At 35.2% G+C, this 22,983-nt stretch overlaps 4 protein-coding genes across 6 annotated transcripts in view; 2 read left to right on the forward strand and 2 right to left on the reverse strand.

The window, feature by feature from the left end:
* LOC106618610 (proto-oncogene tyrosine-protein kinase receptor Ret) overlaps positions 1–3,608 on the reverse strand; it is a 34,280-nt gene extending 30,672 nt beyond the window's left edge. For both annotated transcript variants that reach the window (XM_036368978.2, XM_036368977.2), the window contains exon 1: positions 2,833–3,608. The gene's annotated coding sequence lies outside the window, so the exon portion shown is untranslated. The remainder of the gene's footprint in view (positions 1–2,832) is intronic.
* A 1,897-nt stretch (positions 3,609–5,505) lies between these two features.
* nis (no individualized sperm) lies at positions 5,506–7,797 on the forward strand. The gene has a single exon (XM_070109541.1). The coding sequence runs from the start codon at positions 5,614–5,616 to the stop codon at positions 7,582–7,584; it is 1,971 nt and encodes a 656-aa protein (XP_069965642.1). The 5' UTR covers positions 5,506–5,613; the 3' UTR covers positions 7,585–7,797.
* An 820-nt stretch (positions 7,798–8,617) lies between these two features.
* On the forward strand, positions 8,618–10,618 carry Dip-C (dipeptidase C). The gene is made up of 2 exons (XM_014236393.3): positions 8,618–8,839; positions 8,908–10,618. Exon 2 carries the CDS (start codon positions 8,935–8,937, stop codon positions 10,375–10,377), a length of 1,443 nt encoding a protein of 480 aa, XP_014091868.2. The 5' UTR covers positions 8,618–8,839; positions 8,908–8,934; the 3' UTR covers positions 10,378–10,618.
* A 1,649-nt stretch (positions 10,619–12,267) lies between these two features.
* Positions 12,268–22,983, reverse strand: part of Prp16 (ATP-dependent RNA helicase l(1)G0007) — a 40,138-nt gene continuing 29,422 nt past the window's right edge. For both annotated transcript variants that reach the window (XM_036368958.2, XM_070110359.1), the window contains 3 exons: positions 13,321–14,233; positions 13,109–13,250; positions 12,268–13,038 (listed from right to left, as the gene is read on the reverse strand). In XM_036368958.2, coding sequence (XP_036224851.2) covers positions 12,441–13,038; positions 13,109–13,250; positions 13,321–14,233 — 1,653 coding nt within the window. In that variant the 3' untranslated portion in view covers positions 12,268–12,440. The remainder of the gene's footprint in view (positions 13,039–13,108; positions 13,251–13,320; positions 14,234–22,983) is intronic.

Raw genomic sequence — 22,983 nt, forward strand, 5'->3', positions numbered from 1 at the left:
ATGTAATCTTAAGTACCAAACTACTTTTACATACACACCTTTATATCACTTAGGTATACATACATATATATAAAAGATGGTATACTTGTATCTGACAATCAATGGTGCATAAGTTAGAATAATATTATGTTACCAAGCCTTTCATAGCTGTGGCACAAAAAAAAAATTATTAAAGAACGTTTTTGAATTGAAGGCAATGATGGTTGTTCGGTGAAGTCTAGTCGACTTCGCTAAAGCATTCAAAATAGGGTACTTATTTGAATTAGTTAGATGCCCTAATCGTCAACAGAATCAAGACACACACCTTCCGACCAACATCAAAAAAATTTGTTTCCAATAGCCGTTACGTCTACGCAAACAATCATAAACCCTCGAGTGTATACCTGCCATGCAAAAACTTTCAATAAAATCCATCAGCTGTCCAGTGACGGCTTAAAACTAAAAACACCCTCTTAGTGTCAGAACACATCAACACAGAACCCACAAATAAAGAGCAGAAGGCCAACCAAACACTTAGTAAAGTTATTTAAGATTCATATACTACATACTCTTATATTATAAATAGATTTCTAACCGGGCATCTCTTGAAATTCATAGAGTTGCTGGAGAACATGATAGAGATTATGGCCCTCTCATATAGCAGCACTTACAAGCATTCTTCAAGCACTCTTCTGTATATTGAATGATGTGCATTCCAAGATATTGTTTAATGCATTACCGTTCTCTTACAAGTAAGTAAACCAACAACACAAAAATTAGTATTTTTTTAGTTCGAGAAAGTTAGTTAAAAACTAAGCCACTTCAAAAGTCGCATGAAAAAAATGGATATAAAAGAACTTTCAAAAAATCACAGTTATAATTGGATCCAAAAGCGACCCCTCCAGTAAACCGAAACGATTTCTAATAAATAATGTGGACAGTTAGTTCAATTGCAAATCAGACAGCAAGAATTCTCGAAACAAATCTTTCGCACAAAGCTTGTTTTCAACATCAAGTAAACGAGCAATTGAAATTTGAAAACAGAACTCAACCCCCTCTCAAATTTCTAAATACACTCCACTGCTGTTAGTATAATACATATAATATAGAAAGCTCCACAAATACACCGAAATTGGCTCTGTAGAAATACAATATATCAGTCTGGTCATATGCGCTATTTTGAAGTTTAATTTTACAAGCAACATAAAATGTGTGACAACAAAATCAGACAATCTACCTCCGTTCTTTTTTAATTAAAAGCGATGTCTGTGCTTTAATGGTGTATGTTAACTTTAAACCGCTTCGCTAATTTTTATCACTCAGCAGACAAAAGGCTCGAAGTCCACGACGTATAAGAAACATTGATAAACATTTCGAAGTAATGATTACCACAAGCAGGTAGTGTCATTTGGCGGCGATTTAAGTCCAAAAGGCAACCTTTTAATATCTTCGTATAAATACCTATAAAAGCGTGAAGTCATCTGACTAACAAAAACAGCGCTTTGCTAGAAATAAAGCAACAGTTCTAAATAAAATAAAAACTGTAAATAATAAAATGAGAATTTATTGAACAATATCGCCAATGATAATACAACGTTAATAACTTTTAAGGGAGGAGCATTTATGGTTTTGCTTTATTTTCATTAAATCAATCAGTTCACAATATGCCTTAGATATGTACATACATATATTCGGAGAAAACAATAATTATAATACTGAGATTTTAAAGGTTGTGACAAATATAAAACGTGTAAGAAAAAAGTCAGGAAGAATAAAAAAAATTTGAAACTCTGAGACGTTTCAGTACGTTTTTACTGCTTTACGAAAAGTGCTTAATTTTGATATGTTTTGTAATAGAGTTGCCACTTGAACAAAAAAAGGGGAAGAGTGAAAAATTTTTAAATATTATTACTTATATGTTTGACGTATAAGAAAATCTAAAATATTAGATTCAAACCTATTGTATATAAAAAAATTTTAAAATTCTTTGCTAAAAACGAAACTTAAAATTGTAATAATATATATAAATTAAATATTAAACCATAGGATTATTTTGTAGTATATAATCCAAATAGACTACAATATTTTTCAGGGGCTCCTGATACCCTAACCAACCCCCTTTTGGGTCCGTTTAAATATACATCTACATAAATTTATCTGTATTTCACCGTGTTGTAAATATCAATTTACCACTTTGAAGTATTTATTTAAGTAAACGAATCGATTATTTTTTGATTTCTTTGCAATTTTTGTTACTACGACGCCTGGCGGCATTGCTATCTTATCTTTGTACTTTTAAGTTAGCGTGAATGATTGCATTTCGATTTAGAAAAAACTTAGGTAAGTTTGTTGGTAAGGAAACTGATATTAAAATATTTGCGCCTTTCTTAACAGCGCAACAAAAAAGAATCACCATTTTTCCAACAATTTGAATACAAAATTAGATTTACATATCTGTATATTATATATGAACATACATATGTATGTATTATATGTATGTATATAGTAGTAGCTCTAACCGGTAGCAATTAGGATGTTATATAAATATAGGAGCTTGCAGGTTATAATTATTATTTTATATATTTTGTGATAAATTTCAATTTAGTTATTGCAAATAGAAGTTGTGGAAAAAATATTTGCATGAAACCAAAAATAAAATAAAATTTACAAAAATTATATTTAAAATAATTTTATTTTTTTATATATATTTTTTTAAATTAATTATAACTAAAACAATTAATAATTATTAAATTATAATTTCAAAAAATTACCAAAAATACTTATAATAATTTTAAATACACTTAAAAACATTTTACTTAATATACATGTATGTATATAAAAATATGTACTTACTCGCATAAATCCAGTTGGCTGACCATTTCATATAATATTTTAAAGCAGCACAGTTATTAAAATATAATATTTTTGTTCAGTGTTTCTGAATTGATGCTTTCACAAAACACTGTTGCATAATTCACGCACATTTTTTTTTATAATTTTAAGCAATAAAAAAATATCACACTCCAAAAAGTCATTTTTTTATATACATATATTCACAATTTTACAAATATATTTTCATCATTATTAGTATAATTTTTCATTTATTTTTATTATAGTTAATTTTTTTTTGTTTTTACAACCAACTATTAATTACATTACCAAAAAAATTCTTTTCCGCACTCACGCAGTTGTTTCCCTTGTACTTTAATTTACCCGTTTACATAGTTACGTAAACTATGTGTGTAAATCGTTGTAAACATAAGAAACACTTATTTTGCTCTTCGCCCTGCCACCTGATGATTCTAGCCATCCAGCATTCCTTGCCAATTCACACGTTAGCCAAACATACACGCCTACGCGAACATACATACATATGTATGTATACGAGCGTTTGTTTGCTTTGTTTTTTACACACTTTGCCCAAAGGTCACTTAGACACTATATTTTTTCCATTATCCACACGCTTACATATGTATATCCATTTGTTATTTTTAGTTACTTCCCTTCTTTCGATTGTTTATTTACACAGTTAGTTTTTAAATTTGTTTTCCGTTTCCGCTTTTCCACTTTTTCACTTTCGCCGAAATACACGTTCCGCACGTTTGAATGCCTTCGAACTTCTGTCGCATTGAGACTTTTATTGGTTGGCAGAAAGCCGCCAAATTGATTAACAGTCATAAAAGCTCGACGGCGAAGCTGTTCTGTTTACAATTGTGCCGATATACGTACATATATACTGAACTGTGTGCGTGCTATCGAAGCTTTTTGCACCCGCAGGCAGCACGTGACGTCATTTGCCTGCAAGCGAAACAGAGAGCGTGCGAGTTTGGAACATTTGACTGACAAATTAATTATTAACTATTTTTTCACCTTTTTTTTAAAGCATTTAACCTATATCGACCCGTGAATCTTTGTTGTAGTATGAGCATATGGCTTGCAGTTAGACTACATTTTACCATAATTGCTATATTTTGACAAATTACGTGGGAAATTTTCATTCATTATTTAAACTCAGCTCAAAATTTGTTTTTAAGGTTAAAAAGTTAGCATCGGGTTCTGTGTAACGGCTAAAAAATTTGTATATTTACGATTTTTCTCGATAAATACTATAAAATATATGCCAACGTGAAAAGCTCTGAAGAGTGCGTAACTTTTGCCCATGATTCTTGTTCTTCCTTTTCAATTCAAAAATACGCGGCGGTTTTCTTCAAAGTGAAAATATTAGCGAGTTTCGATTGCTTTACGAATTTAAAAGGCTTTTTTTAAACTGTAAAGACAATGTATATACATATAGGTATATATATATTTTTTTTTGTTTATTAGGAAATATTTTTAATTCCCTAAGACCCATTTCGCACTGTCTGGTCTTAATAAATTTTCGTATTTAGGGAATGAAAACTTCGTTAGAGATCAATGGAGCGCAGTTTATGACCAACCAATGACTGTTAAGGTCGAAGCACGCTGTCAATATTTTTTCAAATAAAGCAAAAAAAATCGATGGAAATTGATATCCATTAATTTTAGCTCATTATATCTGTGTATAAAGGTTTCCAGGTTTCAACAAGATGGCACGTCATGAAACACTATAAATTAAACCATTCAGTTCTACACCGAATATTTCCAAAACATTTGGTGTCAAAAAAATATGCCACTTACCAACCATCCATATCTCCAGACTGAAATCTCCCAACACTATCCATCCTCGAATCTTTGAATAGCTGAAGGTAAACATTCGTGCGGAAATTATCGTTGTACCTCTCGATATACTCGAAAAAAAACTCGAGTAGCGAATTTGTTGGATGTATTTATTTTGCAAGCAGTAGGGCAATGATATCATGTGTGTCACGGCCCTACACGATAATGATCAGAATCCTTGTTAGGCTCTAGAAAAATATTAGTTCCATCCTAAAACTTATTTTAACGTGGTTGGTTTAGTTCTGAGCATTTTGTCTGGCGACATCGATGATTTTAACGAAATCGTTCGAAGTCTGTTGCATTAAAAACGAATTCCTTTCCCACCTACACTTTCTCTTCTGCTTCGTTCAAACGTTAACCAAAAACAAAAAAAATTACTCAAAACTTCATTATCAAGCTAAAATTGTATAAAGATGTTTATAGATAACGAATTCCTATGTGCTATTCCTCACGATTTCTAAAAAAAGGGTATGGTTCATAGCAGGCTCAGTTTTACTGGTTATCGGTTTAATCGTCTCGAATTTTCGATATTGTCTTTTCAAGTCAGATCTCATCTAATATTTCTCCTCCATATAAGAAATAGGAACCAAAACCTATTGTGACCAATATCTTGTACCTTACCTTATGAGTAAGAATATTATCTAACTGTTTTACTATAGGCTCCACGTTTAAAAACCCGATAGTATAGTTGTATGTAAGTTAAATTTTCTATCAAGATTGATCCCATAACCCCTCCCTTGAATTATACTAAAAAAATACATATCAGTGCTGAAAGCTTTCACATTTCGAAGTATTCGTAATTGACTAATTTTTTAAGGAATTGAATTACATTTCAAATTTGACAACAGAAATAGAATATTAGTATATTTTCGGAGAACTTATTTTTTTAGAACATTTTCCATTTCAAATAAATTCTTTTCTTAAACTTTACAAGTTATAATGTCAACAGAACTGAATTTTCGACAACTTATCGATCTGGCTATCGGTTCACCGGAGCCGGGACATGTAAATTTTTACGCGCTGCATTTTTTACTTTTTTCATTCGCCGAAAAGCTGAACCTTATCGATGAACCAGTGGACAACACGAAGTACGAAAATGTTTCGATAGTTATGAGCAGTGGCAAGTTCGGTAGTTATTCCTGTGATCAATATCAGGGCTCAGTCACTTTTGCACATAGTAAAGGCTCCGCACTACGTCATGCTAAAGAAACAGCAAAGCCGTTAGCGGAATTTAACCAGAAATTGATGAAACGCAATCGTAAAAGAGAGACGGGTGGGGCTGATCCCGATGATGCTGTGACCGCTGAAGGAACAGAAATTGAAGAAGCAGAAGGTGGTGAAGGTGTTGAAGGAGGAGAGGGAGATGAAGGAGGCGAGGAAGCACAACTGGCACAAGAGGAACCTCTGCAGGAAGTAGAGCAAGAAGGACATTTAGAGCCACCATCTGAACCGGCTGCACCACAAGCGACAAAGCAATCAATTGACAAACCAATAGAACTAGAAATTGTACCAGCAACTGGTGAGGAGGTGTTCGATCAACCACTCGAAGCAAAAACTTCGGGTGAAGAAATTGATCTTGCTATACAGTTAGAACATCAACAATTAACGAGTTCCGTCTATCGTGGCATTACCATTATGAAGGACCAACTTGAATTGGTAATGGAACTTATGCGGCTTATCGTTTCTACTACAGTACAAAAGAGAGCCACGCCCATGCAAATAGAACAATTGCAATCCTTAGTAAAGAAAATGATTGCCATACAAAAGGAGAATACATATATAGAAAATGCATATGGCTTTCGGATAGACGATACCTACTTCGATCCCGATTTGGACCGTCTGGAAGATGGAGTTGAAGATGAGGAAGGTGAGGAGGAAAGCGTGCGTAGCGATCCCTCCTACAAATCGCCACTGACCTCACACATTACGGTACAACCAGCAACTCGACAAACACAAAAAGAATACGAGTTAGATGGTCATCTCTGCTACTCACCTGACAAGCTATTGGATCAACTGATGGACCTGAAGTCAGAGTTCTGTATGCTTACGAATAAAGTCAATGAAATTACTGCCACCATACTCGAACAGGATTGCCAACGCACTACAAGGCTCATCGCCGATCTACAGGAACAGCTCAAAGATCTGAAATTTTATGTGACCAGTTTGAAAGAGGCTACCGATCGCATGGAATCGAAAAACATTAACTATAGTGAGACCATTGATGAGCTCACCAAGACCATAGACGAAATTATGAATGATAAGATCGATAAGAGTGAAATTGAGATACTACTAGCCGATAAAGTCGACTACAATCAGTTACAACGTAAAGTCTCCAACGAGCAGATGCAAGAGTTTCAATGCCGTTTGGATAAGAAATTCACCGAAGTTCAAAATCAAATCAAAACCAACGATAAGAATATGTATCAGGCTATGGATAATATAAGGATAACGCTCGGTTTGGCATCTGTAGATGATATACTGAATAGATTTAAGGAGAAGATAGAGGCGCAAATACAGGGACTACAGGAGACACTGCGCAAGTATATGGACGCCACGAATGACGAGTGCGCCGCAGCGGGTGCACGTATAAAGGTGTTGCAAGATCTTGCCTGCATCTCCTGCGACACCACATGTGTCATGCGTACGATGGAGAAATCGAAAGTGGCAAAACTGCCGAATGCGCACGCTTCGAATTTGTTGAGCCCACTAATCACCTACGAAATCGGTTCGATACGCAAGTCAGGCATTATGGGCTATTATCGAAAAGATGATTTTCCGCATGCACCAAACGCCTGGCTCAATCAGCAGAGAGTTTCGATGCGCATGTGTGTGCCACGTCACGCGGGCGGCGCTCACACTACTCACACCGCCAAGGAACACTTTGAAAAAGTGGTGATCAGTAAAAAATAAGGCTTTAATTTTGCATAGATGCCTAACGCTAGCCAGTTTCAGTTTCATTCCGTTTATAGGCTCTTTATATATTTTTGTCGATACTCAGCTTATCTAAATTTATATGTTCTAATATAGCTCTAGGAATTTTAACATTCAATATTTTTTTCGGGTTTTTTCCTTTTCAAACTAAAATTAGATCAAGCTGAATAAATGTAAAGACTGGGAATTCACTTAAAAAGCTGAAGATTGGGTCCATTTTATTATTCACAACTGTCATCCGTCGGGTGTCATCTGTGGGCGCACGTAAGAGCAGTAAAAATCGGATTAAGAGAGAAATATTGGGAAACATGGTGCTTTATATAAAGTGTGTTCTGCAAATAATGCTTTAGGCCCATTTTGTTCTCGAGTGGTAACCAAATAAAATTTATCCTACAACGCAATGAATTTGCTAAAATACTTGGTTTGTTTCACCCCAGCTGTCCAATGTCTCATATGGAGCATTGGGAGCCCTGAAATATATCCCGTCTCAACCGGCTGACGACTGGGCATTCGCAAAGGTAATATTAAAGCGTCTCAACAGCCTGTTCAACATTCCGCCGAATCCACTTTACCAATTTTTCAAAGGTTAACTGTGATGACCCCTAAATTTTACTGAGTGAACTTAGAAGTAGAAACTTTTCCGCCTGAAAAACTGAATTGAAGTAATTTGGTTTAAGCTACCTTCTGCGTATGGATACGCCGTTGCAACTATGTGAGTGACCTGGATTTTAATAGTAGACATATTTTTGATAATCTAGTATGCTTGCAAGTACGTAATCCTTATATTCCGAACTATTTTAAAAGTTATTTTACCGCGGAAACATGCATTAAAATAAAAAAATTTAATATCATCTTACTTTATTCAATTTAAAATGTAAGTCTAAAAACCTTTTTGACATTGACATTTTCGACACAATACATTTCGATAATTTTTAATCGATAAATTATCGTTCAGAAATTGTGGCCCTGTCAGTACTAGCACAAAATCATAGTGTCAGCTCTAATCAGCTGAATGTGCAACAACAAAATGAATCCAAAACAATAACAATAACAAAAATAAAAAATAGAAAAAGTTTCTCCGCTGACGATTACAACTTGTGTCTTCCACCCAGTTTACTGATTAGCTGAACTGCAATAAAACCATTGGAATATTAAGTGGACAACCACAGAAAACGAGATAAAACTTATACGGGAACAAAAACCAGTTGCGGTTTGAAATTTTAACTAAGCACACGTAAGTGATAGCAGAAAAACTGACATATAAATAATAGAACCATAATTTACAGCTAGCTTTTTTTACAGTACTAAACTAATCAAAGTCACAACAAAATGGCCACCTTTCGTTTGGGTCCAATGACGCACTCTGTGCCAATGTCACTATTCCGGAAAAACCGGGAGAAATTGTGCGCTGCACTGAAGGAACACAGTTCTGTTAAACCTAAAGCTCATGTTTTGCTGGCTGGTGGTGACGATGTTAGCTTCAACGATACGGATGTGAATTATGCTTTCCGTCAGGAGTCCTATTTCCAATATTTGTTTGGTGTCAAGGAGCCAGGTTGTTATGGTGTGCTGAAAGTTCATACTGGCTTATCTACTTTATTTGTGCCCCGTTTACCTGAAGAATATGCCACTTGGATGGGAAAATTGTATACATGTGATGAATTCAAAAAAATGTACGAAGTAGATGAGGTGCGTTATGTGGACGAATTAAATACATTCTTCGAGAGGGCACAGCCTTCCGTCATTCTGACATTGAGTGGTCCCAACACGGATAGTGGCTTAGTATCGAAACCAGCACGTTTTGAGGGGATCGAGAAATTCATCGTCGATTGTGAACTCTTGCATCCAGTGATAGCTGAGTGTCGCGTCATCAAATCACCCGAAGAGATTGAGGTTCTACGTTATGTCGCAAAAGTGTCTTCGGATGCTCACATACGTGTCATGCAGTTTATGCGTCCAGGACGTTCAGAGTATGAGGGTGAGGCGGTATTTCTGCACCACGCCTATGCCGTGGGTGGCTGTCGTCACGCCTCATACACTTGCATTTGCGGTAGTGGTGTGAATTCGTCAGTGCTGCACTACGGTCACGCGGGTGCACCAAATGATGGACCAGTACGCGATGGTGATATGTGCCTGTTCGATATGGGTGCAAATTATTGTGGTTATGCAGCTGATATAACGTGCAGCTTCCCAGCAAATGGCAAATTCACCGAAGATCAGAAATTCATTTACAATGCCGTCTTGGCTGGGCGAAACGCTGTGCTGGCGGAAGCACGCGAAGGCGTCTCATGGGTGGATATGCACAAATTGGCATGCCGTGTTATGCTAACGAAGTTAAAAGAAGGTGGCATGCTAAAAGGTGAGGTTGAGGATATGCTTGACGCTGGTTTGGCGGGCATTTTCCAACCACACGGTCTGGGCCATTTACTTGGTTTGGATGTGCACGATGTTGGTGGCTACCTAACAGGGCACCCAGAACGCCCAGCTGAACCATGGCTGTCCAAATTACGTTTCGCGCGCACTTTGAAAGCGGGCATGTACGTAACCGTTGAGCCGGGTTGTTACTTCATTGAATATCTTATGGATCGTGCACTTGCCGATCCCAATCTCAACAAGTTCATCGTGAAAGAAGTGTATGAACGTTTCCGCAAATTTGGTGGTGTGCGCATAGAAGACGATGTCCTCATTAAAGAGGTCGGTTGTGAGAATTTCGCCAAAGTGCCACGCACCGTGGAGGAAATCGAACAAACCATGGCTAATCGCAAGGAATAAGCAAGCTGTTACCTGGCAAGCAATTATCTAGCACGTTATATATTGATTGTTTCGTTTAGATTAGATTGCTACGAATGATTTATACTTGTATACCTTAAATATAAAAAAACACATGATTTAACACATACACACATTATGTAAGCATTCCCTATTGGAAATTTACATTGTCTACATTATATATTTTTGTTATTGCGCTCAACTATTATATATTGAATAAAGGAAAGTCTAATTATGTTAATAACTGTTTTCATTGGAAGCAGGGTTGCAAATAATTCATTAAACAAGAAAAAGCTTTAACTTCGGTTGCACCGAAGCTATAATATCCTTCACAAATACAAAGGTTCCTTACAAGAACTTGATTCCGATCTAATTTCGTGAGGATACCTCGTCAAATGAAAGAGTATTCCATACAAGCACTTCCGATTGTTCAGTTTGTATGTCAGCTAGCTTAAAAGCTGAGGGACTAGTTCGAGTATATAAAGACAGACAGACGGACATGGCTAAATCAACATCAACTCAGCGGATCATGCTGAATATGTATGTATGTGATATTTTATATGGTCTCCGACGTTTCCTTCTGGGTGTTACAAACTTCGTGGCAAACTTAATATACCCTGTTCAGGGTATAAAAATAATTGAATTAACATTTGAATAAAATTTGATTTTATTTTGGAATCTCTTGAATCTTAATTAAAAATAATTTAATTTCAAATACCGGAATGTTAACTAAATAAGATTTAATACCAAATATGGGATTGCAAAATAAAAAAAATTGCAATCTCGAAAACCGAATTAGACATTTATTTTCAAAATGTGAAAAAAAAGTTAATGCTAAAACAATTCTTTTTTACTTTTTAATTATAGGATTGGGATTAAAAATTTAATAAAAACAAATTGTTTTAGAATTTGCATTCTTTCGCGTTTGAGGTATGTTCTACCATTTTCAACCAGAGCTCGCACAGTGCCATCATCTTCAATAGTCTAGACCACTGATCGGCAATCGTACACATTCGTAGGATTTATATTTTATAATTATTCAGTTCTGAATTTGGTTATAAAAATAAAACTTTAAAACTTTACTATAAAATTAAAAAATAAAATTTTCAAATTTCAATCCCAAACATCTCAGACTCCGAAAAACAGAATAAAAATTTAATTTTTATTTTAGATGTCGGAATTAAAAATTAGATTTTCAACTGTGAATTAGTGCATCTAACTTTTGTAAAGTAGCAGCTCAATTAAATATTTTTTTTTTTGAATTTCGAAAATTTATACTTCTTTTCCTAATATAAAACGTCAAAAATATCTTTTCAGCAAATACAAAGTTTATAAAAAAACCCATAGAGATTATAGACTCGATTTGCTTGTCTACTCCAACCAATTTATTGCACTATGAAGGTCATAAAAATTAATTATCAGTAAAATATAATAAGTAATAGAAATAAGTTGTTTCTGAACAGAATTTATGACATATTTAATGAAAATTTTGCACACGAACTAAGCATTGAAAACTAATGAACGAGCAATTTTTGGAAATCAGAAAGAAATTCGTTTTTTTTTTGTGTACTTTTTTAGGAGAGGTATTTTGTTTAATAAATAATTGCAGAATTTAATGTACTTTCATTATCGGCGATTCATTTTCGAAATTTTTTGGATTCCCTAGATCCTGTAGCCGATCTATTGAAACACGTCCGAAAAAAGGTGTCTGGCGATGGAAATATTTTTCTGCTTAAAATTATCTCAAATCAAGTCATACATACAAATGTATGTGCTATGAGGTATGTAAAATCCATTAGGGTAGAGTTCGAATTCCCAACCGTTTTCACAACAATCATCTCTAAGAAATGAATTCCGTTTAATATCCTTGTTCGAATAAGAATCCAAATCCGATTTTTAACACACATTTGCAATTCACTTTATTTCAATGATAAAATACAGAATATTAAATTGACCTAGTGAACACAGAGAACACATTCTCCACGGTCATAAGAAGTGTAACACGAGTAGCTATGCACATACACATGTGTGCTTGTCGGCGGTGCAACGCTGCGAACTTGCCACAATTACAAGCCAATGCGCGCCGGCGTACGTCTGGGCGTGGCATCACCGGGTGTTATGATCTCCTGCTTCGGTGTCATTTGCTCCTCACGTTGGGCCGCCTGCAATTTACGCTCCTCCATCTGCTCTTGCGCCAACTGCATCTGTGTCTCCATTTCTTTCAGATGCTCCGCAGCCTGTTTCTTCTTCTCACGTCCGCTGCGACCGGTCTCCTTTACAGAGAAGAACATAGGACCCAGTTCGGCCAACCAATAGCCGTCGACAGCTGTGGCACATTGCATATACTCTTTGGCGGTCATTACGAGCTCATGATAAACCACATAATCGGGAGTGGTGCCGAGACCATAGAGCGCGGAGGTAGGATGCAGATGGCACGGCATGCCGGTACGCAAATTGACATACTCGCCAATACCTTTGAGACGCGCTGCTTGGTAGAAATATGCCGAACAAATGCACTTGCGCACAATGTCCCAATCGGTGCCGCAGGATTTCACATTGAGTTTCTGCTGTATCATAATGTCCTTGAGCTGTTGGCGAACTTCACGTACTTTACGCATTGCCTTGACGTGTATGAAGTGCTCATTGCACCAGCTGGAGTTGTAACTGCGGGGCGTGGAAAATATATTGAAAACCGTTAGTGAGTGAATTGTAGAAGTTAACGCCAATTACTTACTTATTCTGCTTCCACTGCAGGTACACATTGAGGTAGGTGAGATGGTCCGACTCCGGCACTTGGAATTTCTCTCGAACACCATCAGCTTCTTCCTCGCGTCCTTTGGGGCGGTAAAAAATAGAGGGCACGGAGAGCATGGATACTGCAAAAGTGAGAAAATACAAATATTATATAAGCATAAGCAAACAAACAAATTAAATATTAACACTTACCTATGATGAGCACCTCAGCGCTGCACTCCATTTGACAGGAGACGATCAACATTTGACATTGCGGCGGATCGAGTGGAAATTCAGCCATTTGCCGACCGAGCGGTGTCAATGCGCCAGTGTGGTCCAAAGCGCCGAGTATCCACAGCTGATACAGCGAATTGAGTATGTTATCTTGTGGTGGAGGATCCATAAAATGAAACTGCAGCAGATCCACAACGCCCAACGATTTCAGCAACAGCACCGTATTCGCCAAATTGGTACGTTGTATTTCGGGCACAGTCAGCGGCAGTAGATCCTCTTTGTATTGTCGTTGTGTGTAGAGACGGAACGCCTGTCCGGGCCCGGTACGACCGGCACGACCCGAACGTTGATTGGCATTTGCTTGTGATATGGGATAAATCTGCAGTGCATCCATACCGATACGCGGATTATAGACTTTTAGTTTACAATAACCGGCATCGATGACATAGATAATACCGTCGACGGTAAGTGAGGTCTCTGCTATATTTGTAGCGACCACACATTTGCGTAAGCCTTCAGGTGATTTTTGAAATATTTTCGCTTGCAAATCCGAGGGTAACTGTGAGTAGATTGGTAGTATGGATAGTTCAGGTGCATTGTCGATTTCCACCAAACGCTCGGCCAACACTTCACAAGTGACTTCAATATCCTCTTGACCGGGCATGAATATTAGCATATCGCCCTCGTTGGGTGTAAGATGGACTTGTAGTGCTTGTTTGACCGCCGATTCGACATAGTCCTCGCAAGTATTTTTACTGAACATCACATCGACGGGGAAAGTACGTCCGGGTATGGTAAAGTTCGGTACATTACCAAAGAATGTGGCGAATTTTGTGGAATCCATAGTGGCAGAAGTGACGATTAGCTTGAGATCATGACGTCGGGCAACGATCTGGAAAAGAGTTGGAAGGAGAGATATAAAGAGAATTAAGAAGTTATAAGCGAAGAATGAGACAATACATTTTAATATCAAAGGTTTGGAGCTATATAGAAATAAAATGAAAAAATTCGATACATATTGCGGTAATACTCATTAAAAACTATAAGACGACTATACATTTTTTTAAAACTTCGAAATTTACCAAAAATGCGATTTATTATATATTGTTCATCGAGGATCTTATAGTTCCTAGAATCCTTTTTTAAGTTTGCGACTTAGTTTTACTTATGAATAAATGTAAACGCTTCACAGAATTTTTGGTTTTCAGGCTAGAACACATTTGGATGCTTAACATTGCCTTATGCGAACGTTCGTTCCATAGCGGTCTGAATTCTCTATTTATAAAGCAATTTATTAAAGCCGTTACACTCGTCTTCACCGAGGTAAAAAATATAAAAAATAGAATACTTTCTTTCCAAAGATGAATTCAAGAGCTGATGAGCTTATCAGACGTAGCGCCCTTAAAATCAATAGCATGCATGTCTTAATTTGGATCTAAGCAGTACTACTTAACTATAACCCTAAACGAAAACAGGTATTCAACGAAGTGAACTGATCTAAAAACCCCTATTGCATTTGGAAAATGTACATATTAGATTTGCTTACTATTTGCATAGTCAACTCAGAGAATCAAATATTCCGTTAGCCAAAGAACTGCTTTTATATAAGGGAACGCGGGGTCGATTCTGGAAAAAACGCTGAGCCGACGAACCTGAAGGACGAGTACACTCAAGATCTAATTTGAGCCGAACTGCTTTGGAGTTTGTCTGGCGATTTTTATACTATATTGGGTGATTGAACTCATGGCTCGTTCCCTCAAGCGGATTTTGCTATTTTGAAAACAGAAAAAAGTGACAGGGAGCCAAATCTGGCGTTTACAATGGCTGAGCGATGACTTTCTTTTCGTTTTTCGCCTAAAGGTCAATCAACATCATGTTAGATTGTAACGGCGCATTATCGTGGTGGAAAATCCATGAATTTTCTGCCCACAAGTCCGGTCGTTCACGACAAATTGCTTCATGTAGAAGCCTCAAAACGGCCAAGTAGTATACCTTATTGACAGTTTGACCCTGTGGAATGAATTAATGATGAACCACACCGCGGTAATCAAAGAAAACGATGAGCATCACCTTTATTTTGGACCGACTTTGACGTGTTCTTTCCTGTTTCGGCTCAATATTGGTGCTCTTTTCGGTAGATTGTTCGACAGCTTCGACGTCATATTCGTAAACCCATGCCACGTCCCCAGTAACTATGCGTTTAATGAATGTATGGTCCTCAGCTACATTGTCAAGCATCTCTCTTGCCACCTCTACTCTACATCGTTTTTGCAAAAGATTCATGTCTTTTGGTACGAGTGTATCATTAACACGCTTCATACCTAAAACATTAATCAAAATTTGTTGAGCCGATATATAAGAGATGTTGAGATCCTCTGCTATCTCTCTGATACCTGCCCGACGCTTTTCAAGCACTGTTTCTGTAACTTTATCGACGTTATTGTCATTAACAGAGGTGGATGGACGACACGCATGAGGCAAATTTTCGATGACTTCACGACCTTCACCGAATGCTTAGTGTCGCCAAAACCCTTCTGAAACATTTTCAACGATTCCGTAGCCGAGATTTCAGCGGAAACATAAAATTTTAAATTTGATCAGATGGTATACATATAATATATAATATAATGATCATAAACTCAGATTACAAATTTCATCTTCACAGCGTTAGCTAAAATGTGAACCAATAAAAATGAATAAATACGCATTTATAGTATATGGCTGTATGTATGTGTGTATGGCTAGACTGCAGTCTCAAATTTTATGCACCAAAATCTAGTTGATTCGATAGCGACAAACGAAATATTGAACTACTAACAGTTATGTGCTGCAATGTCAGCATCTTATCATAGTGTGTATTAGGTCAAGGCAACACGTGGATTATGTATTTGTAATGGCTGTATGTATGTGACTATGTGCAGATTACACTTCAACTTTAATTCTCAAAATACAGATATACACATAGACACACACGCAACACACAAACAAGCATGTATAATGTAATAACGCAATATAGTAATGTACAGTCTCCAGCAGAGTCCTTAGCTTTGTGGTGAAAATTAAACGAAAATAAAGTAAGGAATGCACGCACACACACACATGCATACACAAAAAAATATAGGAAACTTATGGATAACAAAGCTTTCGTGCTAGAGCTGCATACGACTGTATTTGTGTACGAAATCCTTGCTCTGCGCCATACACGAAGCATAGCGGCACGAACCAACCGTAACTAACGAATAGAGCTCGGCAAATAAGAGTTAATTTCAAAAAACAAACTTGTTTTTGTTGGAATCAAAAAAAAAACAAAAACAACAACGCATGAAATATGAGTGTATGCCGAATTCACCACACCAAAGGGGTGTGTACGACAGTTGTATGTGCATAGGTGCGTCGATATGTCTAAAGTAAAAGAAGAAGAAGAAATGAAACGGTAGCAGTGTGCGCTCCAGAGACACATGCGAGAAGGCACGTAGACATGGACTTGGATTGTGGGTAAATACCTAACAGCAGCAACTAACAACACAAAAGTATTTACTTTGTTAGATATATATATATATATACATATATACTGAGGTGTATTTATGTTTTAATTTTTCACAAATTTGCTCTTATTTGCCGCCATACACACACACACACATATTATATAACACGTATATTTTAAGCTTATTGTGTAGCTTTGAATGACAATGGCGAGGCTTTTGTTGTGACCTCTTCGGCAATCATTGATAGAAACGCCACAGGCAACAATAAAAATGCAGCAACAACAAAAGAAAGCAAGCAGTGGTTATTGTTTAGATATTGTGTGTGTGTGTGTGTGTGTGTATTTAAAAGGTGTGTCATTGAAGCAATACGTACCAACACACATAGAAGAATTCATATAATGAGCACAATTGTAATGCAATGTCACCAAAAAAAAACAAAAAAAATTACATCGCTGAAATTCAACCAGGTGTTCAGCGCGTGCGACGGCTGGAAGAAGCCAGGCCTTTGAAATGGAATTCACTTACGCAAATCGCATGCAAATTGTTTGTGGTGCAAACAGTGTTGATGGGAAAACAATGTTCAGGAATGGAGGCTTGTACTCGGAAGCTGTATTGCAAATATGTGCTAAATACTTGCCCTCAAAGATTTGTATTGAGCAAATTTGTGCAAAAATGCGACAGTTTGTATGCTTTCAATGCAGTTTTTCCGCGCGCTATGAAATACAAAGAAGAGGAAATGCGCTAAAATATGGCAGACAAGCATTCAAAACAAAAACAAACCGACAAACATACATACATATTTATATGGCTAGTCTGTAAATGGCGCCAATGGCGAAAAGAACATAAACAAAATTTCAATGTCTCAACACAATAAAAACTGTTTATATGTATATCCACGAAAATTACGTAGGCAAAAATACATACATACATACACATATAAGTATGTATATGCAAATATATACAAACATACTTACTATCCGCCATGAGACCACTTGTAAAATTTTAATTTAAAATTTTATTTTTCAAATAAGCGAAAGATTTGCAATGAAACGTACGAAATTAAAAATACAAGAAAACAAAAAAATATATACACACATTACATATGTATGTATGTACATACATAAAAGACCATATATCAGACAAAATTAAGACAGGCTATCACGAGTTGCTTTTAAATATTTTATAGACAGACGAATATACAGACATACATATTTTTTTGCTGAAAATATACCTACAAAATAGGAAATTAGCAAATTTAAAGCATTTTGATTTTACTATATTTTTGCTAATAAGCATGCATAACTACAGTGGGTTGGAATGACAAAAATGTGATGCAAAAATATTTCATTTTTGTACGATACAGTGGGTTAGAATGACAAAAATATGATGCAAAAATCAAAATAAAAATATTTGATTTTTATATATGGTCTCTTCTTGAGATTCTATACAGTACATTGGTGGTTGTATGCCAACAGACCAAGTAATAAGGTAGGAAAAAGTTTTATTCGGGCCACCCTAAAAGCTCGTTTTACAATTTTCTCACATTCCTGCCTATTGTTAGCAATCCAATGACAACGGTTTAGAACTTACCGGGAAATACTACATAATGTCTGAAATCGAGATGGTGGTTCTGGTAGAACTTAGAAATCTCAGCATTGTACATCGCTTGCAAAATGGCGACTGCTATAGTTTTTTTTAGAAAAATATTTTGTTATTTTAAGAAACACATATAATATTTTATATGTAGTCTATGTTGAGAAAGTGTTTTAACTTTTTCCTTTAGAAAATATTTTATTTATATATTAATCTTAATTTTGTTTCAACATATTTTCAAACTTTAAAAGCGTCGTTGATAGTTTTCTCTACAGTCTTGAACTGTTTTAGCGTTTATTTTCGAAATGGCAGCATATTTCTATCCTTTCATGGATGTTTCGGTTGCGGAAACAATAAAACGAACATGACAATAAATTCGGCAAAAATCGTGGTGTTTTTCGCCAAAAAAATTTTGGAAAAAGTGAGTAGATAGGGTCAAGCATTGTTCTTTCATATTGGTGATAAGATTAGTTGTTCTTTGCAAACGTGACTCTTAAAAATTTAATTAATGAGCTAACTATCTATCTAAGTTTTAATTACGACGTCATAAACATCAGTTCCCCGACAAACGCGTCTATGTAACCGCAACGGACTCGAATTTTTGTCCGCCCAAAAACTATTATCAAGTTAAACTTTTTGAGCGTGATGACCGATAAGTAAACAAATTTTTTTCTTTTATTGAATAAATGAGAAGTTTATATTGTTTAAAATATTTTTATTATCTTACAATACATGTAGGTTATTCAGGAATTTTGATCAGTGAAACTATAGGTTTGTGGTAACTGAAATAAGAAACATAAGTTTGAGACTTGATATCCTTTAAATATCTGGAAAATACCGTATCAATGGTGGTCCCATATTTTGTTGTGGATTCTTGTGGATCAATAATCATTTTCAAATTCAATTCTTCCGAAAGAAAAGTTTTGAACAGCTCTGGTTTATTTATTACCATTAATAATCCGATTGAAATACCTAATTTCAATTGTATTGTTCAATTCAAGCGAGATACTGTTCCAAAAGGTGAGGTAGCTATTTACCAAAATAATAATAATGTTACTAATATTATGATTCCGAATTTTGAATAATTTATTTTGTGTTAATTAAATATTTATTAAATTCCATATTTTTATTTGCCTTTAAAAAAATTGTATCTTAAATATTATTATTTTTGAATCACCCTGCTCTTCAATTGATTTGTTCCGCTTGAGACATGCGAAAATGTGATATGCCTAAAAGTATGCGATAAGCCTAAAAGTATGCAAACATCTTGCGCATACTTTGTGATCGTGTTAGGTTTATTGCCGTTACGGAATTTCTTGATTCAGTCACTGCATCGTTGATCATGAGACATTTGTTTTGTTCGGAATTGAGAACTTGAAAAATAAGCTTCGCTTAACACATAACTCATTCGCAAAAGATCAAAAAAAATCACCTGACACAATCTAACTGTGACTCTATCATGATCAACAATTTTCTAAATGGTATTTATTACGATTGCAGCTTTAATGCGATAATATTTTTTTTCGTAGACGACCTCTTTACTTTTTTTTCAGAGAAAGTCCGACTTTTTTCGTCTCTAATTTTTATGCAATTTTATGACCATGTATTTTGTTCAATGTCAGCTGGTTAATTTAAAACGAAATGTCTCTTAAATTAGTAGACGAAATTAATAAGTATTATATATACGTAAGTATATAATTAATTGCGCATAAAAGCGAAAAAAAAATGAAATCAATTATGGACTAATTTATAACAGCGAATTTTCACGCTTTTTAAAAAATTATTTTAACGCGCCAAACAAAAATAAGAAAGTTTAAGAAAAGATACATTTATGAAACGTATAAACTCGCATTCATACATACATACAAACATATCTATAGCCATTAATAAACAAATGCGTGAAAACAACAACAAATTAGAAAAAAATAAAATTGGCACATTTCCAACAACTCGCTCATGCGACCTTCCCAATCATTTTTGCATTGCGGTTCCCGCCTTCTGGACGCATCAGCGTTCTCACTTCAATGCGTAGTTCCACATGCTCGCTTTCGGATTTTAGAATTAGTGTCTAGTTGTCTAACTTTTTTCTATATTTTTTAAAACGTCACGAGATTTGTATATGTACGTATGTGTATATAGCAAAATATTTATTCTAAAAGAGAACAAAAAATTATTATTTGCAATACAATTAATATTGCTTTGCTAAATTTAGAAACTGGAGAATGAAACTCCAAGCTTACAATATTTATTTACTGCAATTACTCATCTACATGTCTACAACAATTTGCTTTTAAGTAATACACACGTATATATATATATGTCTGTATATTTGCAAAATACGTTAAATTTGCGCATTTGTTAATTGACGAAAGAGTAGAGGCACATTAAGACACTTTAATTGATATGAAAACACACTTCGCGGCACGTGATGATGCCGGCTTTCGGAACAGGTTTCCACATTCACAACTAATATTACTATTAATACACGGTCAATACTATAAAAACAGCCAATAAGCAAAGTCAATACATTTAAAGCATTTGCTTATTCTTAAAAAATGAAAACGTAAACAAACAAAAAATTTCAAAAAATATTGTTAAAGACAGTGCAATCACTTTGTATGCGGTGATGGGAATGATTTATGACGATACAAAGTTTTACAACAACTATTGATGGAACTCAATGATATTTAGAAATTATACAACACAAAAACTTCATCGAAGTATCAGAAATTAAAATTATAGCTGTTCATCGAAGCAATCGGCGAGCATTTTCTGAAACAGTAAGGTTACGCTGAGGTCTCCAAGTGATCAAAATGATAATCTAAATGGCATTAGAGAAATAGCAGCGGAACTCAACATCTCTTATAGATCGGCTCAACATATTTTAGTTAATGTTTCGGGTATGAAGCGTGTTAATGCTAGACTCGTACCAAAAGGCCTAAATATTTTGCAAAAACGACGTAGAGTAGAGGACGCAGAAGAGATTATGCTTAATGTAATAACGGGAATTTAAGTTTAAAAAAATGCTGAATTCTTATTGAAAAGTATAGCATACTTTTAGGATTAAATATGAAATGCAGCTGAAGTTCTCTAGCTGAAGAACCTCAGCAAGTACATGGAAATTGGCTTCCATATATTAACACATTTCTTTTGTGACTACTCTTATTTGATTTGGCTTTTAATTTTAATTTCTAGTTTTTTTGTGTATGGGCCAGGCAGTAGGCTAATTTTGGCTACATTAAAAAATCTTTATTTTTTGATTCTTCTGCTGTTTCTGGAGATCTTTTTCATACGAACTTATAGAATGCAAGCGAAAAATGTTTGTTCCAAAGACAAATCTTTATAGCCGTATGCCAATCAATATGCATTTTATATAAATTTTAAGTTTTCATTTTAGGTTAGTTTTGATTTAAAACGTGCCTACACTACCTATTTGTTCTTATATTTTGCTAAAGTTTTCATAAAAAGAAAGGTAAACTTTTGGTTGAGTTTGTCACGGTTTATTTTTTTTCAAAAAATTTATGTGACTAAACCACTGTGCGGCGCCCTGACTACGTGGAAGTCAGATAAAATTTCATAGTTGACTTTCAACCTACTATTTATGGATGTATGTGTGTGATGTGATGTCTCAGCTTGGCCAATAACTACATATGTATATACTAAAGTCAGCAATTTTCTGTCTAAGTATTAAGGAACGTGTCAGAAAATGAAAGGTGTGATGGAAAGCAAGTGATGGGAGCAAGAAGTCACAAAGCTTGCGTGAGAAAGATTTTACTGCGCTTTAAAAGCGGTTTCGGAAAATAATTTCGAATGTTTTAAATCAAAAGCTTAAGATTTCATAGTTTAATCTCCAAATTGTTTTACACAATAATCGGAAGTTATTTATTTATTATAATAATATAATATTTATTTTCTGCTATCGGTGTGATTGATGAACAATTTGTTAAGAAAAAATACCCAAATCGGCACAGAAGTAGTCGAGTGAGGATACATTTCATTTAAAAATACAAAAACAAGTAGTTATGTATACATCTATGTATGTATATACGTGTTTACATAGTACTTATGTATATATGTTTAAAATCCGACATAAATTCAGTGCGTATTGGGAGCTATAAAAAATGAAATGAATGAAATGAAATGACTCTACGCCTCCATAAGTTGGTGCCTAACTCCATATATACATATGTATATACATACAATGCAGGGAATGCATACAAATAATACATATGGGAATATATACAATACATATGTTTGTAAGTATATAAAAACTCCGAAATCCACCTCATCCGTCACGCTAAAAGCGAATTCAAGCAGATGTTGCACACATGCACATACATAGCTACAAACAAATATACACCAGTGCACATTTACCGCAAATGAATTTGAAAAATTTGCGGCATTCCGAAATTGGCAAGAATTGCAAAAATATGAAAGGTAAACAGAGAAGCAAAGTAAATAGGTAACGAGTAAATTTTTACCATTAAATTTAAGCAAAATTATTGTATTCATGTCAATATTATCGAAGCAGCCGAAGCAAGCCAACTGCACGGGCACGAAACCA

Source organism: Bactrocera oleae, chromosome 5, assembly GCF_042242935.1.
Source record: "Bactrocera oleae isolate idBacOlea1 chromosome 5, idBacOlea1, whole genome shotgun sequence".
Lineage (NCBI taxonomy): Eukaryota > Metazoa > Arthropoda > Insecta > Diptera > Tephritidae > Bactrocera > Bactrocera oleae.

What these genes read in the sequence shown, in the direction of transcription:
- nis (XM_070109541.1), top strand. Translation starts at nt 5,614, where the DNA reads ATGTCAACAGAACTGAATTTTCGACAACTTATCGATCTGGCTATCGGT.
- Dip-C (XM_014236393.3), top strand. Translation starts at nt 8,935, where the DNA reads ATGGCCACCTTTCGTTTGGGTCCAATGACGCACTCTGTGCCAATGTCA.